This window comes from Callithrix jacchus, chromosome 7 (genome assembly GCF_049354715.1).
Source record: "Callithrix jacchus isolate 240 chromosome 7, calJac240_pri, whole genome shotgun sequence".
NCBI lineage: Eukaryota > Metazoa > Chordata > Mammalia > Primates > Cebidae > Callithrix > Callithrix jacchus.
Genome location: NC_133508.1, coordinates 132,426,917 through 132,454,337, shown reverse-complemented (window position 1 = coordinate 132,454,337; position 27,421 = coordinate 132,426,917). Strand labels below are relative to the sequence as shown.

Genomic DNA, 27,421 nt, shown 5'->3' with positions numbered 1-27,421 from the left:
TAAAAAAAAAACTTTAAAAAATTAAAAAATTTAAAAAAAAAGAAAATGTTTAGCCTGAATGTCATAGGAGGTAATCCTCAGACAACTGTAGAATGTAGAACATTGAACAGGGCAACTGACCTGTCTCCTTCAAACAGTCTATGTCACCAACAAGAACACAACAAAAACGTAAAGAGATGTTTTGGGTTCAAAACGAGTAAAAAGACTATGTAGCTTATGTTTTTTAGTCATTTTGAACCCCAAATATTTCTTCCTCGTTTTGTTCTTGTCATTGATGGTGGTGACATGGACTTGTTTGTAGAGGACAGGTCAGCTGTCTGACTCAAAGTTCTTCATTTTGAAGTCGTCTGAAAATGTCCTCATGATTAAATTGAGCCCAAACATTTGAACAGGAATACTGCAGAGTCATGCTGTGAGCTTCCTACTTCAGCCCGTTTGCGGGCAGAGAAGGCCCAGTCTGTCCATCCCCAACACTGTGGTACTAGGATGGTCAGTTGGTTAAGGAGGAGTCTAGGAGCTCTGTCACTTGTAATAATATCTTATTTATGATTAATTTGGCAAGTGGTTTGAAAAAGTATTAATATCCTCTATTCTAGCAATCTTCCTCTGAGCATTTTACCATCAATTAATCACCCCTGCCTGTGTCAGTTATTTATATTTATGTTTTTATGTTGGAAATTGACTTTCTTAAAATTTTACTATATACTTGCTTTTGCTGGCATTCTGTCATACAAAAGAATATTCTCTGCTCAAATTTTAACTTGCATCCAAAATTAATTTTAGTCTATTAAAGCTAAATGTTCAAGTTTTAAATCTCTTTAATTACATTTTTTTGACCATCACTCTGGACTAGTGGATTTTTTACAATGCAATGTTTTAAGCTTTTATTGTATGATTGGTTTTTATGGATAAAGACCTAGATTAATAAAAACATTCTAATTTCCCTGTTTATATTCTAAACTCTCCCAAATTTTACTCTATATTTACCATATGTAGTAGATTGTATTTACTGTATTTGTCTATGTAGTTTTCTTTGTGTTTCTGGGTTTGCATGTGTGTGTGTGTGTGAGAGAGAGACTTTTGTTTGTCATTTAGGAAGGGTGGTATTCTTCCTGTTTAACATTGCACTAAAAAGGTTTTGACATCACTAGTCTCCTTTTAACCTTTTCAAGCTGAAAGTATAACTTTCAACTTCAAATTTTTACCAGTATGGAAAAGACATTATTTTCCTCTTCTCTGACCCCTTTACCTGCCATTTCTGATAGTGTTATTTCAACCCAAACATATGCCAGTGACAGCCTATGTCTCCCACCTTGTCCCCAACTTGGTTTTTGGTTTAGATTCATGATTAAATATGTTGATGCTCATAAGTTACTCAAAAGTGCATGTCCTAGTCATCACTTACTGGGTAGCATTCATCCTTCACAATGTCCTCGTAAGAGAATCACATCTCTCTGAGTTTTGCATCCTTAAACTTTTCCCAGTGCCTTGGTACATGGATTACCTCACTTGATATAAGGTATTTGTCAAAGATGATTTTTCTTGAGATTTTAGGAAATATTATCTTGCTTTAGGGGACATGCATGGTGTGTGTTCTCATTCTGGGATTCTATTTGTTCTACCAGGACCTTTAGTTTCTGCCAGTTACTTCATTCGTTCTCTTCACCACAAGTCCCCAGAGAATTCTTCCTTGGTCCAGGCCTCCTCTACCTCTCTATTTCTCCTGTTGCACAAGCTTGGGTGTACATAGAAACTGAGGCCAAGTTGTGTCACTGGGCACATTTGGGCATCAGCATCAAATGTCTGGCATCAAATGTCAGAATCTCAAACAGGCAAAGAGGAAGGGAAACATGAGACATATTGAAGAATGTAATCATTCCATTGAAAATGACATGCATGTTAGAAATAGAAGACAAGGACATTAGAACAGTTATTATAATTTTATCTAAGTGAAGATGTTGGAGATATTTTAAAATATCAACTTCCGTAAGTGAAAACTACAGGTTACAGTCTGAAATTTTTAAAATACACTGAATTAAACATTGCAGAAGAATATATTAATGAACTAGAAGAAATATCAGTAGAAACTAACACAAATGAAACACAGAAAAATCAATTTATAAGAATAAAAATCCCATCAGTAGGAACTCTTTAAAAACCCTTCTATAAATGTTAAATGAAACCCCTGAAGGGAATAGAATAGGTAAGAGAGATAGAAAAATATTTAAAACATACTGGATAAAAGTGTTCTAAACTTCACGAAAACCATAAACCCCAAATATCCCAGAAACATAATGTAGCCTATGAACAAGAAACATGAAGAAAACTACACCAAAGAACACCATACTCAAATTGATCAAAACCAGTGATGAAGAGAAAATCCTAAGAGGAATAAAAGGTGAAAAGACATGTTACATACAGAGGACTAATTGTAAGGATGGCATTAAATTTCTCATCAGAACTATTACAAACAAGAAGTTTGCAATAGCTCTAAGTACTGAAAAAAGAAAAAACTGTCAACCTAGAATTCCATACCCAGTCAAAACGTCTTTCAAAAATGAAGATGAGCAAAAATATTTTGAAAATTAAAAAATCTTAATTTGCAGATGACATGACCCTATACAAAGAAAATACTAAACACACACACACACACACACACACACACACACACACACACACACACGATTACTGGAGTTAATAAACTAGTCCAGCAACCTTGCAGCATACAAGATAAACAGACAAAAACCAGTTGTGTTAGCAATGAAAAATCTTAAAGGAAAATTAATACATTTCATTTATAATAGCACTCATAAGAATAACATACCTAGGAATAAATTTAAGAAGGTAAAATACTTGTACACTGAAAACTACATAACATTGTATAAAAGATAAAAGAAGAATGAAATAAATGGAAAAGCATACTGTCCATGGGTTGCAAAATTTAATATAGTTGACATGGAAATACTACTCTAAGCAATCTACAGATTCGATCCAATCTTATTCAAATTCCAGTGGCCTATTTTTTTTCAGAAAGTAAAAAGAACTCCTTATTCAGAAAAAATTGCAAGAATCCCTGAATAGTAAAAACACTCTTGAAAAACAAGAATAAATACCTCCTATTCCAAAGATCTTTAATCGCTTCCAGCAATATTATGTAGTCTTCAGTGTATAGGCTTCCACACCCTTTGCCATGTAGTTTTTATGTTTTGATGCTATTGTAAATGTTTCCTTAAAGGAATCTTTTTAAAAATTTTATTAAAAGTGTATATATTTAAAGCCTACAATATGATGTTTTCACATACATCTACATAATGAACTAATGGCTACATTCAAGCTAATTAGCATAACCATCTCTTCACATAGTGTCTTTTCTTTTTTTTTTTTTTTTATACTGAGAACACACGATCTTCTTTTGTAGCAAACTCCAACTATAGAATACGGCATAAACAATAGTCCCCATGCTGCACATTAGGTCTCTAAAACTCATTGTGTAACCAAAAGCAGGTTAGTCACTCACCACATGCAGAGTTCAATTAAGTGTGGGGCCTGGTACAAAAAAAAAAAAAGTGAATTTATTTTCTAAGCTAGCTTGGGGGAAGAAGTATAATGTGTCCTGCTTTAAATGTGTCGCTTTACCTTTGCAGCAAAAAGAGTACTTTTGTAAGTTAAAGGTGAAAGTGAGCAAAAACAGAGGGTCTCTCTGCTCCCCAGCAGTTATCTGCTGGGCAGTCGAGTGGTGTCTTTCTGGTCAGAAGTAAGTTGTAAAAGTGACTGGGTGGGCATGCTTTTGGCATCCTCTCCTAGTGGGTGTAAGATCTGAGGAGACCCCCAGACAGTGGAAGTTCTGTGATGGGTATGCTTTGGTCTGCAAATCAACTGTGCACTCCTGAAGAGAGATCTGTCTTGAAACACACAGAAGAACTTGCCCTGAAGGGTATGTCAAGTGATGGGGAGATGAAAGGATATGTTTGCACTTCAGAAGGCCTATGTAGGAAACAGAGAACAGGGGGAAAAGGGGAGAGGAGAAGAGAAGAAAAAAATAATAATAAAACTCATTCCTTTTATCTTAGGAAAATGGGGGCACTCTGTTACAATTCATTCTACATAACTGAAGCTCTGTATCCTTTCACCACCATCTCCTCATTCCCCACCTCCCACCCCTCTTCTTGTAGCCACCATTCTACTCTCGGCTTCTATGAATTCATTTTTAGTTTCCATGTATAAGGGAGGTCATGCAGTACTTGCTGTTCTGTGTCTGGCTTATTTTCCTCAGCATATTGTCTTCCAGGTTCACCCTTCTTATCACAAGTGACAGGGTTTCCTTCTTTTTTATGGCTGAAAAATATTGCATTGTATATGTGTTATGTGTACAGACATACACACATCAAAAATATATATATATACACAAATAAATGTGTACACAAATATACAGATATATATACACACACCCCAAATACACACTGTGCACTCCTAATAGATATGGGTTTTACTTGTATGATTACAGTATGGTTCTCTTGCTCCTTTGTTTCCTTGGAAATGTAGTTTGAAGGGTTTTCTTTCATCCTCCTTTTCCCCTGATTTCCAGAAATAACAATTCAGCTTCTATCTCATTCCAATGGAACCTGAAAATCCAGGTCAGACAAAATATATTCAGCTGAATGTTTAGATAGTTTTTTTGTATTTGTTTTTTTTTAACGTATTGTGGAGGTGGAGTCTCACTCTCACCCAGCCTGGAGTGAAGTGGCATGGCCTTGATCCACTACAACCTCTGCCTCCCGGGTTCACGGCATTCTCCTGCCTCAGACTCCTGAGTAGCTGGAGCTACAGGTGTATGCCACCATGCCCAGCTAATTTTTGTATTTTTAGTAGAGATGGGGTTTCACCATGTTGGCCAGGATGGTCTCGATCTCTTGGCCTCGTGATCAGCCTGTCTTGGCCTCCCAAAGTGCTGGGATTACAGGCGTGAGCCACAAGGCCCGGCAGTGAGACTACATTTCTAACAATATCCCAACCGATGTGATACTGCTGGGCCAGGGACTACATTTGAGAACCACTGTCCTAGACATGTGTACACCAACTGTACATATAGCTGAAAAGCCAGGCCCCTGTCTGTGGAAGACCGGGTTGATTTCCTCCCTTGCTTGTAATGGGGGGGAAAGTTCCAGTCGCAGCACTAAGAAGTGATCAGCAGAACAAGAATCTACAGACCTCCCAACAAAGCCTACAGAGATCTCCAAGTTTGGATTTGCCATAGGTAGTGACGACAAAGAAAGCATCATCCATATCCATTGAACTTGGATCAAGTAAGCCTAAGGAAACTGTTCCAACTCTTCCTCCAATTCTCACCATAGTTGCCTTGGCTTGCTCGGCTCCAAATGCCCAACCTTCACCCCTTTCTAACCCTCCCTTCACCCCATACCTTGTTGTTCCTCAGACACTGCAAGTATACTCCCTTCTTAGGCTCCCTGTGGGTACCTAATCCCCCAGTCCCCATTCTTCATCCTCTTAGCTGCATGGTTACCTCTCTATTTTCTCCAAATCTCTGCTCCAATGTCACCTTTCCTGAGAGGTCTCCTCATCAGCCCTCATAGAATATCACCCTCATGGTTCCCAGTAGTTCTTACGCTACCTGATTTATTTCTGTCTGTTTACTTTCTGTCTCTCTTCCATGAGAGTAGGGCCTTTGCCCATTTTGTTCTCTACTGTATTCCTAGGCACTGTAGAGTGTCTGGCATGCAGTCTGTCCTCAGTGAACACTGGCTGAATAAATGGTGGAAGAATCAAGTCCCTTTTCTGCTCTTCCTAACAGAATTGATATTCCCAGCCATGAGGTTGGGTGAGGTTTCCCCACCTCTGGGTGCTGGGAAAGAGTGGGAAAGCAGACTGTGATGGCCGGGAAGTCGTATTCTCTTAGCAGCAGTCCCGGTTCCAGAATGTGCACCTCCCTATGCCCAAGTTGAACAGCACAGGCAGTGGTTGGGTCAGGACTGGGAAGGTGGCCTATGTCAGTCCAGTCCAGCTAAAGCTCCTTTTGCTTGATGATTAGGGAACGGGAAGGTCTCTGGTCTCTGGGTGGGCATAGTGAGACCTGGTAAGAGTAGTATAGCTGCAGGTACTTTGCTAAGAGGAGAAACCCCAGCTTGAAAATGTTGTCAAAAGCTGAACCAACAGCATCATAGACACAGACAGCCAGAACCTTTACCGCAGTGTCAGACTCGCCTAATTCTGCTGGATCTCTACAGCTTCTGGACTCCCTGTTTTGTGAATGAATGGATTCCTATGTTGTTTAAATCAGCTTGAGGTCGGTTTTCCTTTTTTGTGCATTTTGAAGCATCCTAACTGGTACACTGCTCTTAAAGTGCTACCATGCCCTGGTAATGTTTGAAGAAGACCTTCACAAATTAGAATATTTGTTCATTATTAAATGGATAAATTCACTCATCAAATATTTATGGAGTACCATACACATACTTTAGAGAGTGAGCAAAATTATTAGGGATAGAAAACTTACCTGTTCAAGGAAACATGATAAGAAATGGGGAGTGTTTGACCTCAAGGAGAGAAGACTCAGAAAGGCCATGATGACGTCTTCATGATGAACGTAGTTTCATATGTTTGAAGGGTGTGACGTGTTAAGATACAGATTTAGCTAGGAACTGCTGGAATACATGATTATCCTAACTCTGTTTTGGATGCCAACCCCTTCTCCTATGGTACCAGAGGGAAATATATTCACAGAGAATGAAGCAAGGCAAGGCAAATCATGCAATTGGCTCAGGCGTCAGCTTCGAACATTACATTTCCTTTAAAAAAAACACTAAGACTGGCCTGAATGGTCTAGGATCAAGACAAGACAGAGGGCCTCTTCTGGTCCCTTCTGTTCCAACCTCCAAACATTTAACATAGACCTTACCAATCCAATGGGAAGAGAGGATGCCCATGCCAACCCAAACCATATGGGGAGAACAATGCAGGAATAAAAGATACATGTGTGTGTCTAAATCTTCCCCTTCCACTCCCCAATCAAGTTTTCAGATGAGATCATAGCCCTGATCAACAGTAGAACTGCAACCTCATGAGAGACCTTGAGCCAGAGGTACCTAGCTAAGCCGTGCAGTGATTCCTGGCCCCCATAATCTGTGAGATAATAAATGTTTGCTGTTTTTTAGCTATCAAGTTTCGGGGATAATTTGTACACAGGAATAGATAACAAACACAAATTGGTACACAGAGTTTCAATATGTCAATTTAGGTTATTTCCAAATTGTAATCTAGCATTAAACATCTTTGTACATATATTTTTTGTGTATTTCTGAAAGTAATTGTGTAAGATAAATTATTATACATGGAATTATTTACTCCCATTTTGAATTATAATAAGTACAGTCAAATTACTGCCCCCAAAAAGATTACATATCTGTTATACTCCCATTGAAATTTTCTGAGAGTGCCTTTTGCCCTATAGCCTTGCCAGTAACAAGTACTACGGATCTTTATCACTTATCAATTTGAAGTAAAAAAAAAATAGATATCATGTATCGATTGCTTGCCCCATGCCAAGCAGTGCCCCAGGGCTTTACATGCCTTTGTCCACTGGATCATTCCAACCACCATGTGATACAGACACTATTATTACAGACATCCATTTTACAAAGGATGAAAACAAGACTTGATAAGATTACATGATACCTAAGCAGTAGAATAGACAGACTCAGGCAGTCTGACTTCAGAATCTGAGCTTTCATGACTGGTAAGACTGAGCTAGTCTCAAGCGGCCAATAAGCCTGTTAGTAACCCTTCCTCTGTGAATTGCACACTCACATTCTTTCCTCTTGTGCTGAATGTCCTGTTTGCTGCTTCACATTCACTCTCTCTCTTTTGCACCTTGCTCTTTCCTACAAGTGTGACCTCTCTGGGATTCCTCTGTGTGGTGCCTGTGCCCTTGGGCTCCCAGCTGAACTTGGCCAGTAGAAAGCCTGGCAGAAGACTGGAGGTAGGAAGGAATTCAGTTTAAAGTATTTATTTCCTTTGGTTCCTCCCTGTGAGAAGGATGGAACAAAGCTCATTGATCTTCTGACAGGATCCTCTCTCCCTCTGAGCTCTTGTAACCTTTCCTGCCTCTTATCTTTTCAGATCAAGAAGTGATCAATGGGGCTGCTGCCTGGAGAGACCATGTAACTGCACTGTCTTAGGTAGTTTCATAAAATCACAACTAGATACTTTCTTTGTAAGTAGACTCTCTCTGGTTTATCTTGGGGTATATACTATCATTTTAAATTTTTTGTTGTGTTGACCTTCCTAACTGAATTGTAGACACTCCCCCTCTACATTAGGGCACCACCCTTTGTTCATCAGTTGTCATGGGAACATTTCCCTCAGCTTGCTGCTTTCTAGTTCTGTTTTAATATGGCTTTTGTATAGGTTTACTTGAGCGAGGTCTGCTCAATGAAGACTCCACTCCTGAGTCTTGAGTGAGCAGACCTCAAGACTCAAGGTCACTCAAATGTGATCTTGAGTTTGAAAACTACGTGGCAACTGCCCCCTCTCTTCTCTTTGGAGTGGAGTGAAATTACAGCCCAATATCAGCTTCCCCTCCTCTCTAAGGAAGGTAAAAGGTTACCTTCCTCTCTAAGTATTTGGAAAGATTCCGCTTGTGTTCCAGAGATGCCTACTGGGAGCTGTTCTTCAATTTCATGTGTGTCTTCCTCTGTCCCCTCTGCTGCAGAGCTCTGGTTATCTCACAGCTGCTACCTGCCCGGAGTTCCTAGGCATAATCCTCCCCCGCAGAGGGCCCTTCAACTGGGCACCAGGTGAGCTGAGTCTGGCGAAAACCACACTTTGTTTTTTATATGCTCCCTTCATTTTCCGTAATACCATCACCCACTTTGAGGGGGTAGGGAGAGGGTGGATTGCCATTGAGTTGAAGGGAATTATAACAAAGGGTGGTGGAGAAAAGGGACTAAAACTGAGGGTAAATGTGATTTTTCCAGAAGTCACTCAGGAAGGTAAATTATTTCATAGGAAGTGCTTCACGGGTATGCCATGTTAAGATCACTCTCTATCCTTTGATCTTTCTTCCAACCTTCTTCTAACCACACTCTCAAAGAAACTCTGCTACTTGTCCACAAGGGTTAGTCTTATTCTAAGATTACTTCCCTAACTGCAGCAGTACCTTTTCCTTAGAATATTGAAGGGCAGAGGAGCTCTTTCTGCGCACACTGGTGGAGTGAATAGTTGCCTTTGCAAGTCTCCCAGAGCTGTGTGGGGAGAGGGTTCAATACTTCAAACCCTACAGAGGAGTCTGGAGTGGACAGCGTTGGTCCAGTCCCCTTTGAAGTATTCTGACCCACATAAGCTATACATGTTTCTATTACTGAGTGTGTTAATCTTTCCCTAATCTCATGCTTTCAGACTGTGTCCCCTCAGGCCTCACGAAATGAGAAATAGACCCCATCCACATGAACACTGTCTGAACCACCCTGCAGCCACCTCTTGTGAAATGATGGGATGCTGTTTTTAACTAAAGACTACCTTTGCCCTCAGTGTGGGGAAAAATAAGAGAGAAAGGGTGGGTTACGTATGTTTTGGAGGAGGAGAAGGGGAGCCAAAAGGGAGAGGCACATTTTACTTCACCCAAAAGGGCAATGGGATCAACAAGTCAGATCCGAGGGCCTTGCTAGACATCAGAGTGGGACAGGGCACTGGGAAGATGCAAGCTCTGTGTCCTTGGAAGTGCATGATTAGAAGAGTATCATAGAAAGGTTGACATAGAAAGGACTCCTGCCTTTTAAGAGAAAACTCAATGCCTTTCTCTTTACCTGGCCTTTAAGTCAGTCTGTAGTATTTAAGAATACAAGTGTGAAGTTCAAGTTGGATTTAGCTGACTTGTGAGGGAGGGAAAAACGATAAAGATAAGAGGGTTAGGGATCTGGAAGTGAGAAAGACACAAAACAGGCCATACCACACTGGCTTTTTTTTTTTTTTTTAATTCTTCAGCTGACAGCAGAAGAGGTGATTTATTGTATGGTTGTTACACTTGGCCACAAGCAAACACAGAAATAGTCCAGACTGTCACAGGTCCAGGGCAAAAGAACAACATGGGCAGTCCTGGTTATGAGCAAGGTGGGTCTCAGAGGTGACTGGCGATCAGATGGCAATGAAGTTCTAGATCCACTGAAACAAGCTCTAGACAGTAGCATGCAGTCTCACAACTTGTACCAGCATCCTCGGCATCTGGCATCCCATGTTTCTGCTCCCATGGCCTCCACGGTGCAACAAGTAGCAGTTACTTGGACCTCTGCCTCATCTTTCTTCTTTTGTGCTTTAGCCTGTGCATTCGCTTCTTCCTCCACTTGGCTCTCATGGTGCAGAGGTTTCTATGGGGAAAGAGAGAAAGGCTACAGTTAGTTTGCTGTGATAATGGTAAATGCAGGGGACAGATGTCAATCATGCCACACTGTTGAAGGGAGAAGCTGTCATTATGGGTGTGTGTGTGTGTGTGTGTGTGTGTTGTGTATATGTTGCCTAAGACAGATGTTGGTAGGTGGGGCTGGGTAAAAAGACTACTGAGAGATAACTAGCTAGAGAGAAGGAAAGGGCCTTGTTGTTAGAGCAAGGTCCAGAGAATAAGCCCCCAAACAAGCTGGGGAAGCCATGGGTGTGTAGCGTCTGTGAACACTCTGGGAATGGAGACTGACTGCCAGCAACCCGGGCACTCAGGCCCAGAGAACAGAGGAAAGTCCAGAGGGAGTTAGTCCATAAAAGGCTATAAAAATGACCTCACCAAGGAGGAGGACATTGATCACAGGGACTGGAGAGAGACACTGCATTTTGTAGAATCAGCTATTAAGGTTTAATTTATATCCAATAAAAGTCACAGGAGGGGAAGAGGGAATGGAAGAGTTATTACTTAATGGGCACACAGCTTCTGTTTGGGGTGATAAAAGAGTTATGGAAATAGAGAGTGGTTGCACAACATTATAAATGTCATTAATCCAACTGAACTATACACTTCATGGTTAAAATGGCAAATTTTATGCTATATGTATTTTAACATGATAAAAAGTCACCAAATAATCAAAACATAGAAAATATTCATTATCCTCAAAAGTTTCCCTGCGTTACTTAGCAGTCAACACTTTCCCCATGCCTGGCAGACACCAGTCTACCTTTTGTCATTTTAGTTCTGCTTTTTCTAGAATTTTATATAAGTATCATAAAGTATGCAGTTCTGTCTGGCCTCTTCACTGAACATAATTCATCCATGCTGTTGGGTGAATCCGTAGTTTGTTTGTAATTGTTAAGTGGTATTTCATTGTATGGATGTACCACAGTTTGTTTATCCATTTCCAGAAAATAGACATTTGATTTGGGTGACTAAGTTTTTGTTTTTGTTTTGTTTTGCTTTTTGAGATGGAGTCTTGCTCTGTCACCCAGGTTGGAGTGCAATGGCACGATCTTAGCTCACTGCAACTTCCACCTCCCAGGTTCAAGCTATCCTTCTGCCTCAGCATCCGGAGTAGCTGGGATTATATGCACCCACACGACACCTGGCTAATTTTTGTATTTTTAGTAGAGATGGGGTTGCACCATATTAGTTAAGCTAGTCTTGAATTCCTGACCTTAGGTGATCCACTGCCTTGGCCTCCCAAAGGGCTGGGATTACAGGTGTAGACTACTGCACCCAGCCTACTAAGTTTTTTTTTTTTTTTTAAGCCAGTCTGGATTAAATGGCAGGCTGCCAAGGAGGGAGGTCTTACTGTTACACAAGGATGAGGTACAAATGCTGGCTATGGACAGATATGAATAGGGGCCCATAGACCAGCCCTATGTGTTTTCTTATGACAACCTAACATCTTGAACCATGGTCTGCAGAGAACCTCCGGATCTCAGATTTTCCTGTTCACGGTTCTCAGATTTTATTCTGTGAGCCATGCCCATGTGGGGAGCACTGTGACTGAGAACCTAAGTTGAAAGTCTCCAGGAACACTGTGGAGCAGCAAAGACATTCTCCTTTTGTGCCTTGCTTTCTACATAACTTCCATGGCAGTTGCATGGGGATCCAAGATGGGCCAACAGAAGCTTCATATAACATACCATACTACAATATATTTAACATAATATAATTTATTATACACTGTGTCATATAATTTAATATAAAATATATAGTCATATCACTTGCCTGCAAACCTGATGCTCTTATACTTGTATAAGAAAAAAAAAATGGGCTGGGCACAGTGGCTCACACCTGTAATCCCAACACTTTGGGAGGCTGAGGTGGGCAGATCACAAGGTCAGGAGGTCGATACAATCCTGGGCAACATGCTGAAATCCCGTCTCTACTAACAATACAAAAATTAGCTGGGCGTGGTGGCACGTGCCTGTAGTCCCAGCTACGCAGGAGACTGAGGCAAGAGAACCGCTTGAACCTGGGAGATGGAGGTTGCAGTGAACTGAGATTGCATCACTATACTTCATTCAGCCTGATGAGAGAGTGAGACCCCATCTCAAAAAGAAAAAAAAAAATCATGGCCGGGAGTAGCAACTCATGCCTGTAATCCCAGCAGTTTGGGAGGCTGAGGTGGACAGATCATGAGGTCAGGAGTTTAAGACCATCCTGGCCAACGCGGTGAAATTCCGTCTCTACTAGAAATACGAAAATTAGCTGGGTGTGGTGGTGCATGCCTGTAATCCCAGCTACTTGGGAGGCTGAGGCAGGAGAATAGCTTGAATCCAGGAGGTGGAGGTTGCAGTGAGTCGAGATTGTGCCACTGCACTCAAACCTGGGACAGAGTGAGACTCTGTCTCCAAAAAAAAAAAAAAAGTATATGTTTAGAGTTATCATTTATTCAAAATGAATCTTTTCCTTTTCCTTCCTCCATAAAGGATTCTCTCCCCTGGCTTTGGTGCCTCAGAATATATCTTCAGACTCTACTACAGGCACCTTGCCTTTAGGAGTCTAGTATCTGGTTTTAGAATTTTGTTGACACACCTCACTCTTAATCCCACCTCCTAACCTGTGCTTTGAGCTTCATGTTTTAGACTATGCTTGTTTCCCCTGAGTGACCCTGGGTGAGAGGAAGGACAGTTAGCTTCTTGCCTATTCCTGACGCATGGGCCACAGGCCCTAAATGGCAAGTCTGGTCACCTTGCAGATTTTCTCCTGGGTCTTTGGTGAGAGGCTGGTGGTATTTAATGAGAGACTTCTCAGCCTCAGGCTTTAGCTGTACCTTCCAGTGGCCCCAGGTGGCCTTGAGCACACAATGATGAATGCCCAAGGCCTCTGCCCAGCCATTTCCTGTTGCCCTGCATCCCCCAACCTCTGGTGGCCAGAGGAAACTACCCACCCTGGTCTGGGCTGTTGCTCCAATGAACATTCACTAACAGTGCTTTTAGTTTCCTTTCTCCTACAGATGTGCTCAAATCAAGATATGAAATCCAGACTAGGAGGAAGGATGGCATAGGATTGGTGACCATGGCAGACATCTGTTGTTTTTCTCTCCCCAATACCAGTCTCACCCCCCTCTACTGTTAATGGCATTCTTTTCTTTGTAACTTTTATTTTAGGTTCAGGGGACACATGTGCAGGTTTGTTATATAGGTAAGTTTCATGTGATAGGGGTTTAGTGTACAGATTATTTCATCATGTAAGTAATAAGCATAATACCTGATAGGTTGGTTTTTGATCCTTCCCCTCCTCCCATGCTTCACTTTCAAGTAGGCCCTGGTGTCTATGGTTCACTTCTTTCAATTGATGTGTACTCAATGTTTAGCTTCCTCTTATAAGTAAGAAAACGTGATATTTAGTTTTCTGTTCCTGCAGTAGTTCATTTAGGAACATCCGTGTTGCTGCAGAGGACATGATCCTCATCCAGGGCAGCACAGCAAGATCTCATCTCTAAAAACTTAGCCGGGTGCAATGGTGTGCACCTGTAATTCCAGAGGCTCTCAGTAGGCTGAGGAAGGAGGATTGCTTGAACCCAGGAGCCCTACAGTGCAGTGAGTTATAATCACCTGGGTGATAGGGTGAGACCCTGTCTCTAAAAAAGAGGGAAAAAAACAGAGAGAGAGAGAGAGAGAGAGAGAGAGAGAAAGATGGCAAATTAACCTGATTCAAATAAGGTGACTGTTTCAAAGGGGAGGGGAGATGCTTTGACGCCCCTACCTTTGAAGTAAATACTTGTCTTACATGCAAAACTGGCTTCCTGTATCTGGCCAGAAGACTATAGAGGAGTCCAGATGTTTTGGACTTCTAACAACAACAAAAATCTCACCAATAAAGACCTTTATAGTCTTCAGATATTACTCCTATTGAATTTTAGGAGTCATACATGTATAGCTTTACAGTCTTCAGATATTACTCCTAAAATTCAATAGGAGCAATATCTGAAGACCCCTGCTAAGCATTGATGGAGAAGAAATAATTTTTTCCTGTTGATATCCTGAAACTTCCGTCTAAATAGTTTAAAAATAATCAGGTCAAGGCTGGCTTAGAGGAGGAAGGCATTTCTAATTTAGGTGGGGTTCTAAAACAATCAGTTAAGTATAAACCCATGGATCAAAGTCTGATTTCCCCTAGACCTTGGTGTGGATGTCAGAAACAGAATCGCTCTGGGGCTCTACCTGTGCCTGCCATTTGGAGACGCCCCTGAAAGCACACTGCTCTGGGCAGAGAACTCCCTAAGAAAACAGATGGTCCTTTGCTTCTGCACAGAGGCTAACATGGCCCCTGACGTTGTGTGCTGGTTACTAAATGTTGAACAAGTCACCAGAAACGGCATCTTCCCAAAAGTCTTGGAGGCCTTTGTCACTAAGGAAAGTGTGTGTGTGTGTGTGTGTGTGTGTGTGTGTGTGTGTGTTTTCCCTTTGAAATTGAGTTTCTCTCTGTTGCCCAGCTGGAGTGCAATGGCGCGATCTTGGCCGCAACCTCCGCATTCCAGGTTCAAGCGATTCTCCTACCTCAGCCTCCAAAGTAGCTGGGATTACAGACACTCGCCACCATGGCAGGCTAATTTTTGTAAGTTTTTTTGTAGAGACAGGCATTCACCATACTCACTGATTTCAAGCTCCTGATCTCAGGTGATCCACGGGCCTTGGCCTCCCAAAGTGCTGGGTTTACAGCCCTGAGCCACCGCGCCCTACAGGAAAGTGGCTATTCTAAAAAGCAGGTTAAGAACGTGTTTCGCTGGGTCACATTATTCTGCGTGACCAGGCTCTCAGAGGAGAACCCCACCATTACTCTAAAGGCCTTTGAAAGATTCTCTGGAAAGAGCAGTGTTGGCTTCACCCGCTGCCCAACGTCTCTCCCGACTTCCTGTGCCAGCTTCCGGTCCCTCACCTCATCGGAGTTCCGGTAAAACGCGGAGCTCCAGTTTTTCAGCCCCTCCTGGAGCTCCACGATGTCCACCACGCCGCCCCCTTTGTGGTCCAGGTCTTCGAAGAGGATCCCGTGGCGTAAGTAGTGGTCGTCATCCTGGCAGGCCACCGCCTCCAGCACGAAGCCCCGCAGCCAGTGCATGGTCGGGTCGGGAGGCTGCGGGGACCACTCGGCCCGCTCGCCCACACCGCGGCACTCGCCGTCGCCTCCTCCACGCCCGGGTGCGCAAGGCAGGAGGTCCCGGCCGTCCGTCGCTTCCGCAACTGCCTGGTGGAGCCTCAGCGGTTCCGAGCCCAGGCAGGCCAAGCCACCCGCGCCTGCGGGCTCTCGGGCGCCGCGGAGAGGACCCTAGGCAGAACCTTGGGGATCCACCTTGTGGGACCCCTGGCCGAGACGCCACGCGACAGTTGTGCCAGATGTGAGTTGAGGTGCCAGATGTGGCGGCGTTGGGTTCCCAGGACCGCTGGAGGGGCGGTCGACACGGGAGCCGAGGGACGTTTGGGGAAAAGAAGCGCATTCCCCAGGTGGCGTCGAAAGGGCACTCATGGGTATAAGATTTTCCCGGTACAGACTCAGTGCCCGCGGGAAGTCACTGTGGCGGAAAATGAGGCAGGGAGTGAGTTGCTCAGACCCGCTCTCCTGATGCCGGCATCCAGTACCCTGGTGCCACCCTTCCTCCCAGGAGGGCCTGCACCTGGGGGTCGGGACCCTGGCGACCCCGCAAAAGAGGGTCTGAAGAGGTGAGGCCTCCTGAGGAGCCTCTGCCCTCTCCCTGTCTCTTCCCTCCTTACCAGCCTAGCCCATACTGGGATTAGACTTTTTATGTTCTTATATAAACTTTTTCCAGTTAATTGACTTGTATGCAGAAATACTTCTATCTCTATTAACAAACGAAAAATAAAAGTGAATAATAAATAAGATACATACAGGTTAAAATTAGAACATTTCTCCAAATCCAGAAATATGAAACACAATCATAGCAGTTCCAATTTATATGCCACATTTCTATTCATAAATTTTGTTCTAAAATATAGAGAAAAAAAATACCAAAATACTTTAAAGTAGATCTGAAGCATTCAAAATATTTTTCCAGTATGCATTGATTTTAAATCAGTCTCTGATGTGTACTATCTATAGGGCTATTGAAGGATCCAGCTGCTATTTATTTTTCCTCTTTATTTAAGAATAGAAGTTCATATAAACAGACTTAATTTCTAATTGCTTTTTAATTATGAAGCATGGTAACAACTGATTTCTCAAGATGTACTTTATATTAGTCACATTTATGTGAACTTTAGGAGTTGATTATAAATTTAAAATTCTATTAATTCTATTAAGAAAAAAATGGAGAATCTGACTGAAAAATGACTTTGGTTACTCAAATTTATGTTAAGTGTTATATTCATTTCAATTTTTAGGAAATTTAACAACTTAGTTCCATCAATCGATCATTAAGTACCCTCTCCCAAACTGACAAAATTAAATTTCTCTAATTTCATAGCAAATTCAATCATGGCATTTAACAAGAGGAAAAAAGATTATATCAAAATTTTTTTGAGTTTTAACATTGTGAGAACAGATTGTAACTACATCTTAATAACGTTGAGAAGTATGATACAACCCCAAATACTAAAGTAACTCAAAATCTGTAATCTATAAAATGGCAGAAATATCTGTGTCCTGAAAAACTGGAAAAATGGACTCATCTAATGTAGTTCCTAGTTGCTTGATATATTATAATTTATAGTTATATCCATTAAATCTCAGTTTTGGAACCTGTCTAATCTTTATAATGTAGCTCTACATAGACATCTTAAAATGTCTTTGGCCTATTCTCTCTCAACGTAAGTTGAAAAGATAGAGGCAAAAAAATGCCGGAAGTATATTCATCCTTCACCTAAGTTTAAGACTGTAAAGGGAAGTTCCAGTCAGCCTTTCTTTATTCCAGTAGATCAGAGTTTGAAAGTAAAGTATAAAGTACGTAGATTTAAAAAAAGAAAAACTGAGTCTTTTTGCCTTTTTTAACACAGATTTGAGTATAAGAGCTCACACATTTTTCTGAATTACTTTGGTCACATTGGTGATTTTCTGGTAATGTTTATAATGTTAAAAAAAAAAAAAGCTAAAAATGCCTGTATCGTTAAATAAGAGTGCTCAGAAAAGGAGTAAGAGGTCACCATTATTCCATTCACAACAGTGGCAGGAGACTGATGCATTCTGATGCCATGAAATTCTATTTAGGACTTTCTATTTTGTTTTGTTTATTTTAGAGAAAGAAAAGGAGCCCAAATTCGAATGTTTTGCTATGAATTTTAATTTTAAATGCATGCGTTTTCTATCAGTGCTTTCAAACAGATTTAAAATATGCACATATGGCAAGGAGAGGTCAAAAATAAAAATAAATTTAAAATGCACATAAAGCACTAAAATGTCAGTTTTTAAAATACAAAGTAGAAAATTCAGAAAAGCTTCAAAATATTCCAACTCTTTACTATGAAATTATACTAGGTTAATTATATAATTAGGTTATATTCTGTATTATGAATTATGTTTTAATCCACTTAAATGCAAATTTCTATGACTGTTCATTAAAATTTGAAGAAATATAAATAGATTTATGAATATTAGAGATTTTAAATCACCAAGAAATCAATAAACTCTATTTCTGGCAGTCTGGCCATGATCTGCAACAGCCATTTTGCTGCGCTGTGGGGAATTTCACCCAGTCAAACCTCCTAGTCTCCTTAGCACTGTCAAGGGAAAACCTCCAACTAAAGCCTCACTAATCGAGGTTTCCCCTCCTCCTGGGAACTCAGTTGTCTTAGGTGGACTCCAGACTGCTGTGCTGGCAGCGGGCATTTCAAGCTAGCGGGCCTTAGCTTGCAGGGCTCCGTGGGAGTGGAACCATCTGAGCGACGCTGCTTGGCTCCCTGGCTACAGTTCCCTTTCCACAGGAGTGGACGTTTTTCCTGCCTCCCTGGAGTTCCAGGTGTTGCTGACGTAAAAACTCTAGCTCAGCGCCTGCCCAAACGGCCTCGGACAGGTGCGGCTGCTGTTCTGCCCAGTTTTGTGTTTGAGACCCAGGGCCCTGCTGGTGTAGGCTCAGGAGGGGAATCTTCTGATCTGAGGATTGCCAAAATCCGTGGGAAAAGCTTAGTACCCTTGGTGGGTATCACTGTCCCTCACCACTTCCCTTGGCTGGGGAGGTAGGTCCCCCTGCTTGTGCACCTCCGGGGCGAAGCAATACCCTCCTTCTTCTCGCTCTCTGTGGGTCATGTCAACCATCTAGTCAGTCCCAGGGAGATGAATTGGGTACCTCAGTTGGAAATGCAGAGATCACCCACCTTCCTCGTTCTTCTTGCTGGCAGCCACAGACCAGAGCTGCCTCTAGTGTGCCATCTTGACTCCTCACCACCAAGTTAAGTTTAATAAGGCTTCTAAATTTGTCCTTGCTATAATGATCAGTGATAATCTGTCTTTGTTGTTGTTGTTGTTCTTATTATTATTATACTTTAAGTTCTGGGTACACGTGCAGAACATGCAAGTTTGTTACATAGGTATGCTGAGACCTGCTCGATTGTAGAGACCCCAATCCAGGTGGCACTGAAGGAATTAAGAAACAGAAACAAAGATGGAGTGCAAAAGTGGGATCAAAGTGGGGCCGACGGGGGGTCTGACAGCATTTCCCAGCTGACGGTCCAGAGCAGACTCTGACCCAGGTATTTATTTGTGAACAAGTGATTATTTTTAATAAGTGGGTGCTCTATGTTTCTTCATAGAATAAAGATACTCTAAACAGGCAGATAGTGCCTGTTCACTACTACGATAGAAATAAGCTAAAGAACACTTGGTGAGTCAGCAATTGGGACAAGGTCAAATATCCTGTGTTTTGGGAGCTGGTTTAACTAGTCCGTGACCGGTACATACTGCTTGCTTATTCTAGCAGTTTCCTGCCTGGGGATGGCTCAGTGTTCTCTGCCATCGCCTCTCAGTAAACAACATATACTCCATCACACACACGTCAAGACCTCCTCACAGCAGAGTCATACTCGTAAAATGAAAAAAAAAAATGAGAGAGTAAAGGTAGAATATTATTTATAAGTTATTGTGAGGGGATTTGGTGCGAAGGTGGAGAAGCCTTTTTTCTCCTAAATCCAGCCACATGCTGATCTGCCACGCTGTAGCAGACCCCCATGCCTGACATCCCTCCTCTTCCTGCTACACTTTGCTCCATGCGTGGGTGCCCAATTATCCATATTTTTAATATTCTTTTGTTCCTTATAAACAGCTAAGCCATACTATTTCCTTTTAAAGAAAAGATTAAATCTTGTGTGCATGTCTGAGTCCCTGAAGGAATTTTGTTCATTTTCTTGAATGCATCCAAACCATTGCTTTATTCCACTGTTAGTTTAATCCAATGGTTCTCAAAGTTTAGTTCCAAGACCAGCAGCATTTAAGTCACCTGAGAACTTGGTAGCAATGCAAATTCTTGACCTTAACCAGGGACTTACTGAATTAGCAATCTAGGTTTTAACAAGAAGCCCTTCAAGTGATTCTAATGCCCACGTCCCACTTTGAGAACCAGCTTGATCTGTTAATGATTGCAATCAGCAACATGTGTTTACTATTTACTGCAAAGAGAGGCTGGAAGTAGCCACAGACCTAAATGGCACTTCCCAGACCTTGGAGAAATCAGAATGCAACCTGCTCTGAAGCCAAAACAAATTAAGAATACGTAGACCATAGACAAGATTCTCCATTTGTAGACTGCACACTCCCTATGAAAGTTTGTTATGTATGAGTCTGTTAGAATTTTTCCAGTTGCAAGGAACAGAAACTCAAGATAGCTTAAGCAAAAATGGGAGACCTATTGTCAGGTGAGCTCATTGGTCTACAATCTTCAGCCCGTTTTTACTTAAATCCTGTGATTGTACATCAAAGCATCAATAATTAATACTTTAAAATCACTGTATTTCTGGGTGAAATAAAAATCTTTTTAAAAATCCAGGTATTTTGAAACTGAGAAACTGAAATTCATCTTGAATATACACAATTTAATAAACTAAAAATAGGGACCTAAAGGAATTTTAAGAAAAACATTTTTGACACGACAATCTTTACCCAGCCTGGTTTTCAAAAACCAACAAAAAAAACTTTGCTCCATTTGCAAAGTAATTTGTCTTCTCCAAGTATATTTCAGGCCAGAGAATAAGAGATGTAACAGACACTCAGAGGGGGAGAAAATGCTTTTTCCCTTACATATGTTAACGGCATTTGGGATGGGAAGTGTTCTTTACAACTAAGATTGTGGCGCCATCTTGAGTTCCTGAGAAAGGTAACTTGACTGAAATGTTCAGACTGGATTATAAAAGAACTAAAGGAATTGTAAATAAAATCCAAAATACCTGTAAGTGATTAATGAAGGAACACGAAAGGGAAGCCTAAATAATTGAAACCAGAGAACATTCTCCAGATTTCTGCAACTCTACTTGTGATGGTCTCTCTAGGCCATAGCCAGAGCTCCCACCCCAGATCCTGCTACTTCAAGTGTGGTCTGGGACAACAGTTTTAGCGATACTTGAAAGCTAGTTAGAAATGGAGATTCTTGGGCCCAATCCAAAATCCCAGACCTAATGAATCATAATCTGCATTTTCTAGGTAGTTTGTATGCATGCTGAAGTCTGAGAAGCTGCTCTCTATGCCTTCCTTCACCAAGAGGGTGGGAGGTGGGGGGTGGGATGGAAAAAAGAGAAAGACAGCTCATCAGTGGATAGAACTGCACAGTCTTAATAAGATGCCATGTATTAAACTTAAATATCAGCAAGTTATGAATCCAAGCCATAAGAAAAATCAGTCATGATCATATTGAAAATATTACACATTTTTTAAAGACAATAATTTGAGGACTTCTGTCTTAATCCACAGCTTCCTAAACACCAGAAGCTTTCCTGCCTTAATTCCATTGATCATGTCCCTTGCTTCTACCAACTCAGCCTTTAAAACTGTAATGTTTCCTGGATCTCACCAGGGAGTTTCCTCTCCTGGATTCCCACTGCATTCTTCCCACTTCCTTACTGCACTCTCTTAATATTGTACAAAATGGTTGTCCACCCATTGTGGCCTCTTTTCTTGATTGTCATTTCATTGGCAATAACCATGCTTATGCCTTTGAATTCACTCATTTGTTCAGTAATTTATTCTAATACTAAGCACCCACTACATGCCAAACACTATAGATTTGATAGAAATATGAAAGATATTATTCCAGCTTATGTATTTATAGAGTGAAATGTCAAACGATTACAATAGAACATAAATGTTATGATGGGGAAAGTAGGGTGTCTGGGGAACTTACATAGAGCTACCTAACTTGGACCTGGAAAGGTTACCTGCAATCTCAGCTGAAGGGCACAGAGTTAACCAGGCAAGGTGGGGAAGTACAAAGTGTTTGAGGAAGAGGGCATGCCAGCATCATTAAAACATTATCTTGGTCATAGATAATGCCAAAAATAAATGTGTGTTTGACAAAGTTTGGAGTTGTGTATTGCCTTGAGCATTCCAGTCAGTCACTTGGCAAACTGACTGGCTAATTAGAGTTGCACTAATTATCTTTTTAAAAAAGAGAGATAGCTTTCAAAGTATCGGCTATAGCTATTTTTATTTAGAATAACTTACTTTTGAAAAGCATTTTCAGATCCAGATCCCAGAGCTTTCTATTCCACTCTAAGAAATAGCAAAAGGAGCTTTACCTGAGTTAACAGAAATTTCAAAGAAATTAAACATCATGGAATTAAACTTGTATGCTGAACCCTCTGTTAAGTCAGGGATGGTCTGTAAGTATCACTCTAAAAGTTGTGGATGTCTACTTTCCCTTATTCCTGTCAGTTTCTATGTTTGAGCCCATGCTATTAGGTACATACAAATGAAGAATTGTTATATTACTGACTTACTGACCTTTATCATTTAATGTCCCTATTTTCAGAAATGCTCACTGACTTAAAGTCTAATTTTTCTGATATTAGAATATTTCTCTAATAAAATATTCATATCCAGAATATACCATATCTGAAATAATAGCACATCGTTTAAAACTGGGCCCAGAGACTAAATAGGCACCTGAAGAAAGAGGACATCTAGATAGCCATAAACATTAAATGAGTTTAACCTCATTAGTCATCAGGGAAATGCAAATGAAACCACAATGATGGCTGAAGGTACATTAACTAAAAATAAAAATTAAAAACACTGGGAATATCAAGTACTGGCAAGGAATAGGGAGACTAGAATTCTTACAGACTTATGGTGGCAGTGTAAAAACTGAACAACTTTGGCAGTGCCAAAGCTGAACACATTCCATTCCAGAAATGCACACACATGTGCACCCAAAGACATGTATAAGAGTATTTCCAAGAAGTATTCCTAACAGCTTCAAAAAGAAAACAACCCAATACCCACCAGTGGGAAGAGGAATAAACAGTCTATTCATATGCAGATGCTGCTGGTCTTACAATGGAGCTGCATCACAATAAACTCACAGTAAGTCAAAAGTACGTTAAGTTAAAAATGCATTTAACATCCAGATAAACCCATCATAAAGCTGAAAACTTATAAGCTGAACTCTGTTAAGTCAGGGATGGTTTGTAATTAACCATTATACACAGCAATAAAAGTGAAGGAATTATTGTCACACTTACCATGGATCAATCAGCCTCACAATACTGAGGGAAAGAAGCCATACACAAATGGGTATTTAATAAAGTCCAAAAACAGGCAAAACCAATTTATGTGACAGAAGTCAGGAGCCAATAGATGGAAGAGAACAAGAAGGAGCCTTTAGTGCTGTAACAATGTTCTATTTCATCTGGTGTTTGGGTGTGGTTATGAGTGTGTATGCTTTCTTAAAAATTCACTGAGCTTAAATTTATCAATGTTTTTGTACCTATAATGCAACAAAATATTTACAAATTTAAAAAAAGAATTTAGCTACATGAGGGGATATGGCAGAAACAAAGGTGGTAGGGAATGTCTAAAATTGTTCAATCGAGAAATAACTATGAAGGCATACTGTTTAAAAAAAATGAGATGCAACTACACCAACAAGAGTTTAAAATGGTTGCTCCTAAGGTTTAGAGGGGACTGTTTTTCAGTTTTTTTGGTACTTTCTTAAAGTGACATGCATATGTTATGTATATAGAAATGGTTAGAACATTCCAATTCTTCACAAAGGAAGGATCACTAATGTAGGTTTAAAAAAGTAGACAGCTTCCTGCAGCTAATAATGCCAAAGTCCATCTGTTAGAAGAAAATTCATTCTGCTTCTCAGCACAAATTATGACTTTAAACATCAAGTTTAAAAGTTAAAACTTTACATAAGGAACTGACAGATGCTATCATATCACCGGTTTTAAGCCAAATGTTAATCACTGAGAAAGGGGGAAAGAGACCAGTGCTAGATATATTTTATTCTACTAATGCATAACAAACTACCATGGCTGTTTCATACTTATTTTCTCATTATATAAAAGTAAAAACTTGTCATGAGGGTACGGTGATATGTCTTGGTATGCAGCGTGGTGCTCATGGATGAAAGTTCTTATTCTCTGGTTTATTCTTCAGATTAAACTACCAATTCCTAGTGCAGTTTATGAAGATGTTAATAGGAATTATACAGAAAAAGGTGTTCCAAGGTCAATCATGTTTTGCAATCACTGGATTTCTTTATTGTGGGTCTTCTAAGAACCACCATATGTTAATGTGATTCTCCAGAAGGATCTTCCTCTGCGCCTCAAATGGTGAGGCACACTGTTACATGAAAAAGAAAAAAATTAAGAAATTAAGAAAAAAAGCCCAAATTGTTGTTGTTGTTTTGGTTTTTTTTTTGATGGCAAGAATCCGTAACAAAAGCAATTATGAGGCAGCTAGAATACTTCTACTAGTAGGTTTAAAGTAACCCAGAAATCTGAAAACCTAAAATTTCCCCATGTCTTAAAATCTTTTCCAAGACTAATAGCATGTTTTAAGGTCTCCTGGCTGTTTGGTATCATTTGGCAGGTACACAGATTTTACTGAACTTCTCTAAAAGAGAAATTCATTCAATTAAAAACTACATTTGACAGAATTTTAAAATAAAGAGACACTGTGCTAAAAGCATTTTCTGAATTTATTTTTGTGGTTTTTCAAGTCAATATTAAACTATATATGTGTTTAAGTCAAGGCTGAATTATAAATGAACTTCTCAATATTTAGATACCAGAATAAAAAAGAACAAGCAAAGATTGTATAGGATATCTGAGTTTTTTTTTTTTAATCTGAACAGAAAATAAGTAAATATACAAGTTTGCTAAACAGAAGTGGTATAAATTGAATGTTATGTACTATGGAATTCAGTATATCAAGTTTACTTCGGTAGTCAGTGATTGTTATGGTTAATTCTGCAAAAAACAAAACCAGTTATGCAGAAACAAGAATATAAAATGCCCCTTTCTGAACGCCAGGTTTGATAAACTGATTTTATATCTAGCTTACTGATTACATTCCGTTTTACTTCTCCCTGTGCAAATAATACATCAAGTCATTTACTGATGGTTTGATGAACTGAAATCATCTTCTCTTAGGATAGCTCGACATAAGAACCAAATATAAAAAAGTTATTCAAGATTCACAGAGATAAAACAGTGCCTTGGAACATGATTCACCCATGTATACATAATTTTAGAACATACTTTAAAACATAAAATCACAAAGATAGTGATAGCATTGCATACTCAGTGCATTACTTCATGTAGTGCATTCCTATGGCTCATCTGGAGTTTAATACCAAATAACTACCACACTTCTAATGGGCTTCTAACACACAAATTTGTCTAATTCTTCAAAAAATCTAAAACTCTCATAAAGACCTTGAGCCTGGCATGTAAGGACTTTGTGTTTTAATATCCCAAACATTGGGAAGATTAGGTGTGACACATGGTAACCCCTCCTTGTAAGCAAGACTGCACATACACTTGTTACATCACCACAAAGAAACCTCAAACAACTCAATACCATAGACTGAGAGGGGTACATTTATCATTTAGTTAAGGAAAATCGAAATGCCTTTCCTGGACTCAAATGCACTCCAAGACACACACAAGGAATAAGTATTACTGTGGCAGCTAAAGAAATCTGCCACTGTGTAATAAATGCTATTATGCAATGATGCTGTACATTTAAATAATATATTATGACTTGTTTCCCACTACCATGGGGCACAGGAAAATGAAACTCAAGACTATCTTGCTAGAACAGGACAAATGATAACCCAGTTTTAAATAGGGTTCTTCACTGAAGGAAAAGATAGAGCCATAAAAGTCCAATTAGCTGACTTCAAATGGTTTACATCCCAGGATGAATCAGTTTACAGTGATTAAAGCCCAATTTAATTTAGGCAGGTTTTTAACCACAAGAATAAGGACATTCTTAGTACAAATTAATAATTAAACCAACATATACACAATTAGCAATATCCTATATAATATTAAATGTTTTAACAACTTGTTCTCCATTATTCTGTAACTAATTTGTTGCTTTGTTTTTTTAAAAAAAAAAAACAAGCTCAACTTTATTTTACAATGTACTTTGCATTTCTAAGTGTATTCTGTAATTATTTCATTGAAGCAAGTATAGTTCTCCAAATTTCTCTAAGAGCCAAACTCAACTGTATCTTCTGTTATCTGTTTGAATTCATAGTTGCCTCTGCCATCCATATGCAGGTAGTACTAGGAGAAAGAAGCAGGAGAAAAAGTCAGTAACTAAGAGTGGATATAGTACTGTCCTTTATAAAAATAAAATACAGACTTCTTCATTATTTTAAGGGAGCTAAATCTATAAGCGTCCCACAAATTAGAATGCTTCTGTAACTCCATGACCAAGGATGTCAGCTACCAGTGGGTTAAATTGTGTTAAATGCAAGACTGTTCCATAGGTTAGTCTTTATTGCTTCCTGTAGACTGATTACCTTAGCAGCGTGGAATCTCTAACTTAAGGCTTTTTATTTGTTTTTAATTTAGTAGAGGAGAAAAAGAGCTATAAAAAAGTGCCTATATAGCCTAACTTCTGAAGACACAACAGCAGTTACAAAGCCTTCTGTTTTTATTTAGTGGCTTATTTTCAGAAAGCTTTCTGAGTTTCCATTTTCTGTATTACTATTTCTTAGCTATCCTGGCCTCTCACATTCTAGTTGTGTTCCCTCTCCTTCACATGATCACTGGCCTGATGAGTATTTTGCTATTTGTCTATACCTCCGAAAGAAGAGGAAGGGTGAAACTCAAATACTCTCAATTCCTCTCAATGTTCTATGGCTATATATAATACTTAAGAACTTGTGAGAAAACACAAAGGCTTGGTTATATTTTAAATGGCTTTGATTTCTAGTTATTCAATTTCCTGTTCATAAAAAATTGACAAATTATAATATGCCATAAAATAATAAAAGCTATCTTTAAAAGTCACATAGTTATGTAGAATTTCATTGAATTTTATTAAGTACTTTCATACAGGCTACCTCTCTAATTTTCATGGTAATCCAAAAGATAGGCAGGTAAGGATCAATAACTTCATTATACAAAGGAAGCAACTGAGGCTAGAAACACTGGTGCCTGAACCCAGGCTCCCTGACTTCGAATCCTATGCTCTTCTTTTTATCACTTGTAGACTATCACCTACAACCTAAAGTCCTGAAGGTAAAGACTGTAATTAATTTACATCTGTCATGACACAGCTCAGTATCTGGCAAAAAAAGGGCTTAATCAGGTATGTATTTTGCGCGACAAGATACCCTCACCATTGTTCTAACTTTTCTGAACCCCTTGCTTTTACCTAAAATTTCTATATCATTTAGGAAGGGAAAAAAGGAAAAAAGAAAGGAAATAAAAAAGGAAGGAAGGAAGAAAGGAAGGGAGGGAGGGAAGAGGAAAAAAAATAAAGAGAATTAAACAGGGTTTGCTTTCAGGTTTTGAGCATTTTACATTGAGTTGAAAAGAAGTGCCATAGTGAGAATGGCACTGC

At 39.9% G+C, this 27,421-nt stretch overlaps 2 protein-coding genes and 1 long non-coding RNA gene across 22 annotated transcripts in view; 1 reads left to right on the top strand and 2 right to left on the bottom strand.

The window, feature by feature from the left end:
- Positions 1 to 859: 859 nt before the first annotated feature.
- LOC144577174 (uncharacterized) lies at positions 860 to 27,203 on the top strand. Its single transcript, XR_013520570.1, has 2 exons — positions 860 to 7,993; positions 8,134 to 27,203. It is a non-coding gene; the product is annotated as an uncharacterized LOC144577174 (long non-coding RNA).
- LOC144577173 (mitochondrial adenyl nucleotide antiporter SLC25A24-like) lies at positions 9,984 to 15,641 on the bottom strand. Of its 2 annotated transcripts, none has more exons than XM_078333068.1 (2): positions 15,338 to 15,641; positions 9,984 to 10,376 (listed from the first exon to the last, which is right to left on the bottom strand). In XM_078333068.1, the coding sequence occupies exons 1-2, from the start codon at positions 15,515 to 15,517 to the stop codon at positions 10,206 to 10,208; spliced, it is 351 nt and encodes a 116-aa protein (XP_078189194.1). In that variant the 5' UTR covers positions 15,518 to 15,641; the 3' UTR covers positions 9,984 to 10,205. The 2 variants fall into 2 exon arrangements, 1 of the variants encoding a protein (XP_078189194.1); XR_013520568.1 differs by lacking the exon at positions 9,984 to 10,376 and adding an exon at positions 12,207 to 12,338 and having other exon boundaries at positions 15,056 to 15,532.
- ABCD3 (ATP binding cassette subfamily D member 3) overlaps positions 24,519 to 27,421 on the bottom strand; it is an 89,323-nt gene continuing 86,420 nt past the window's right edge. For all 19 annotated transcript variants that reach the window (XM_078333060.1, XM_009001745.5, XM_078333066.1 and 16 more), the window contains one exon: positions 24,519 to 26,133. In XM_078333060.1, coding sequence (XP_078189186.1) covers positions 26,056 to 26,133 — 78 coding nt within the window. In that variant the 3' untranslated portion in view covers positions 24,519 to 26,055. The remainder of the gene's footprint in view (positions 26,134 to 27,421) is intronic.

What these genes read in the sequence shown, in the direction of transcription:
- LOC144577173 (XM_078333068.1), bottom strand. Translation starts at nt 15,517, where the DNA reads ATGCACTGGCTGCGGGGCTTCGTGCTGGAGGCGGTGGCCTGCCAGGAT. An exon ending in TTTACCGGAACTCCGATGAG is followed by an intron (nt 10,377 to 15,337) that starts GTGAGGGACCGG and finishes CTTTCCCCATAG; the next exon opens with AAACCTCTGCACCATGAGAG.